This window comes from Toxoplasma gondii, chromosome IX, assembly GCF_000006565.2.
Source record: "Toxoplasma gondii ME49 chromosome IX, whole genome shotgun sequence".
Taxonomy (NCBI): Eukaryota; Apicomplexa; class Conoidasida; order Eucoccidiorida; family Sarcocystidae; genus Toxoplasma; species Toxoplasma gondii.
The window spans coordinates 6287109-6289950 of NC_031477.1; the positions used below are offsets into that span (position 1 = coordinate 6287109).

A 2842-nucleotide genomic window follows, 5' to 3' on the forward strand; every position below is an offset into this window, starting at 1 on the left:
GGGCGTGCGTGGATGGGGTAGGAGAGAAGATGTGGTATCGCGTGTGCAGGCGGTGAAGGTGAGTTCACGCTCCTGGGTGAACTTTGTTGGTTGACTATTTTTCGCGAGAGGAGGGAGCATCCACGGAGCTCAGTGCTGTGTGACAGTAAGGGAGGAGTAGACAGCAGAGCGGGGGGTGGGTGGATGGTCATGGGGAGGTGGCTTGCAGGAGGCAGCGGCCACTGGTTTGTGTTGGGGGTTCATGCGGTCACTTGTTTGTATCGTCTTGGGTATGACAGGGCATGGAAGGAGTGGATGAGTTATTGTTCGCTGGTTCCGGCGGCTGTGGGAGACGCTTCTGTGTTCAGGTGAGAATTCGATTTCGGAGCGGAGACACCAGTGGCGTTCGAGGACGGTGGTGACTGACTGGAGACACTCCGAACTGTGTTTATGCGAGTTGCTACCATTTGGATCGTGACGTGCGGGAGGACGGGGTTTGTGGGGCTGCGCACGGCGGCTCTGGAGGGAGCGGCGGAGCGCGATTTGTCGGGGGAGGGGCAGGAGGAAGGAGTGAGTGTACGAGACCCGGTGCTGCTGCGACAAGGGGGGGAGGGGGATGAATGACAAAGAGTGAGTTCTCCATGTGTGATGTCTGCGCGTGCGTTTTTGTGGTGGCTGTCGACAGGATGCCGTAAGAGTTTGTTTGGTGTTTTCGTGTATGGTCGGTTGCCCGAGGCGCAGATCCATAACTGTGACGTACGGCAGGGGACGTGTTATGTCGTTTGGAGCATCAGGACGTGGTGGCCAGCTGTTGCGGGGCTGGTGAATGATTGCGTGAATTATGCGGGTCAGTTGTGAGAGTGACGTATTGCCGTGGCAGATCAATGTTCGATGACGGTGGAGGTTGTGCGAAGTGAGGAGGGAGCGGCGGGATGGGCACTGCAAGACGGGATGGCTGGGGATCAGGCGAGTGGCGCGCAGGAGGAGTTTGGAGGTGGAAGGCGGATCCGTGAGTCGGCAGAAGCATGGGAGAAGCCGGACGGATCCGCAGTGCGATGAATAAGTAGAGGAGGTGTTCAGACTGTTGTGGAAGCACTTGTTGACGATGGCGGCGGTCGCGTGGAGGGTGAGGGCGAAGGTTGTTCTGCACTGATAGGCGGAGCACCTGACCGTGCAAGCAACATATCAGAGGGAACAGGGCGTGCGTGGATGGAGTAGGAGAGAAGATGTGGTATCGTGTACACAGGCAATGAATGAATTCGGTGTCATGCTGCTGAATGCAGTTTATAGGGTGACAATGTTTCGCGAGAGAAGGGAGCATCCAAGGAGCTCAACGCTGTGTGACAGTAAGGGAGGAGTAGACAGCAGAGCGGGGGGTGGGTGGATGGTCATGGGGAGGTGGCTTGCAGGAGGCAGCGGCCACTGGTTTGTGTTGGGGGTTCATGGGGTCACTTGTTTGTATCGTCTTGGGTATGACAGGGCATGGAAGGAGTGGATGAGTTATTGTTCGCTGGTTCCGGCGGCTGTGGGAGACGCTTCTGTGTTCAGGTGAGAATTCGATTTCGGAGCGGAGACACCAGTGGCGTTCGAGGACGGTGGTGACTGACTGGAGACACTCCGAACTGTGTTTATGCGAGTTGCTACCATTTGGATCGTGACGTGCGGGAGGACGGGGTTTGTGGGGCTGCGCACGGCGGCTCTGGAGGGAGCGGCGGAGCGCGATTTGTCGGGGGAGGGGCAGGAGGAAGGAGTGAGTGTACGAGACCCGCTGCTGCAGGGGGAGAAGGACAAGGTGCGTATCGTTTCGAGGGAATGGCGCATGCGGGAGCTGTTGTGTGTCGGTTGGCGATAGGAGGCTGTAAGTGTTTGTTTGGTGTTTTCGTGTATGGTCGGTTGCCCGAGGCGCAGATCCATAACTGTGACGTACGGCAGAGGACGTGTTATGTCGTTTGGAGCATCAGGACGTGGTGGCCAGCTGTTGCGAGGCTGGTGAATGATTGCGTGAATTATGCGGGTCAGTTGTGAGAGTGACGTATTGCGGCGGCAGATCAATGTTCGATGACGGTGGAGGTTGTGCGGAATGTCTAGGGGCGGGTGTGGGACGTGTAGTGACTCGTAGTTCGATGCGCGGGTGAATGACTGGCGGTGAGTGTGTGTCGCGACTTCGAGTGTGATAGGGTAGCTCGAGAGGCATGTTGAGAGGGAAACTGATATTGGTTCAGTTACAGCTGACGGAAGTTATGTGTCGTTGAACTGGCGACTGTTTGGAAAATGAGTCGCATATGCTTCTGACATCGTGGCGGCGTCGTTGCGTGAACGACGGTGTAATTGTTTCACGTACTTTCTGATAATGGCTGCCGAAAGGTTTTGCTATGCCACTCTGCAAGTGCTGGCGGATGTTTGATTAACTGAGGCAGTCGGTGCGTTTGCGGAGTGACTTGAAGCTGTGGTGGTCACAGTTGTTATGAAACAACGGGTTCCTTTTACTCAGTGCTGCGAAGAGACTCAATTGGCAGACTCATTTCGAGACTCAAAGTGGTCGCGATGAAGCAGAGAGAACGTTTCTGTCGGGTTGCCTGTCTATAGTAGGCGTATGTGGGGTGTAGCGGTACAGTCGATATACCGTCGCGTAGCAATTGCGCTAGGATGCCCAGCATTGCACAGCGCCATCTGTCGGTGGTGGAAAAGGGCTGATGCACCTGACGTTAGAGGCTCCGCCCACCAAAACTCCTGAGCGTTCATCTCATCTCTCCTATGGTGGACGCGGCCTCCTCAGCGGTTTTGTCTAGAAGATCCATTGCTCTTTCGGAACGGTGAACTGCATTTGAAGTTGGGGATATCATCTGACAGATGTAGTTCATCT

The 2842-nt window shown here is 55.8% G+C and overlaps 1 protein-coding gene across 1 annotated transcript; it reads right to left on the bottom strand.

Moving 5' to 3' along the window:
• Window positions 1-510: 510 nt before the first annotated feature.
• Window positions 511-2467, bottom strand: TGME49_306688 (hypothetical protein). The gene has a single exon (XM_018782497.1). The coding sequence runs from the start codon at window positions 1298-1300 to the stop codon at window positions 770-772; it is 531 nt and encodes a 176-aa protein (XP_018636187.1). The 5' UTR covers window positions 1301-2467; the 3' UTR covers window positions 511-769.
• Window positions 2468-2842: the final 375 nt, after the last annotated feature.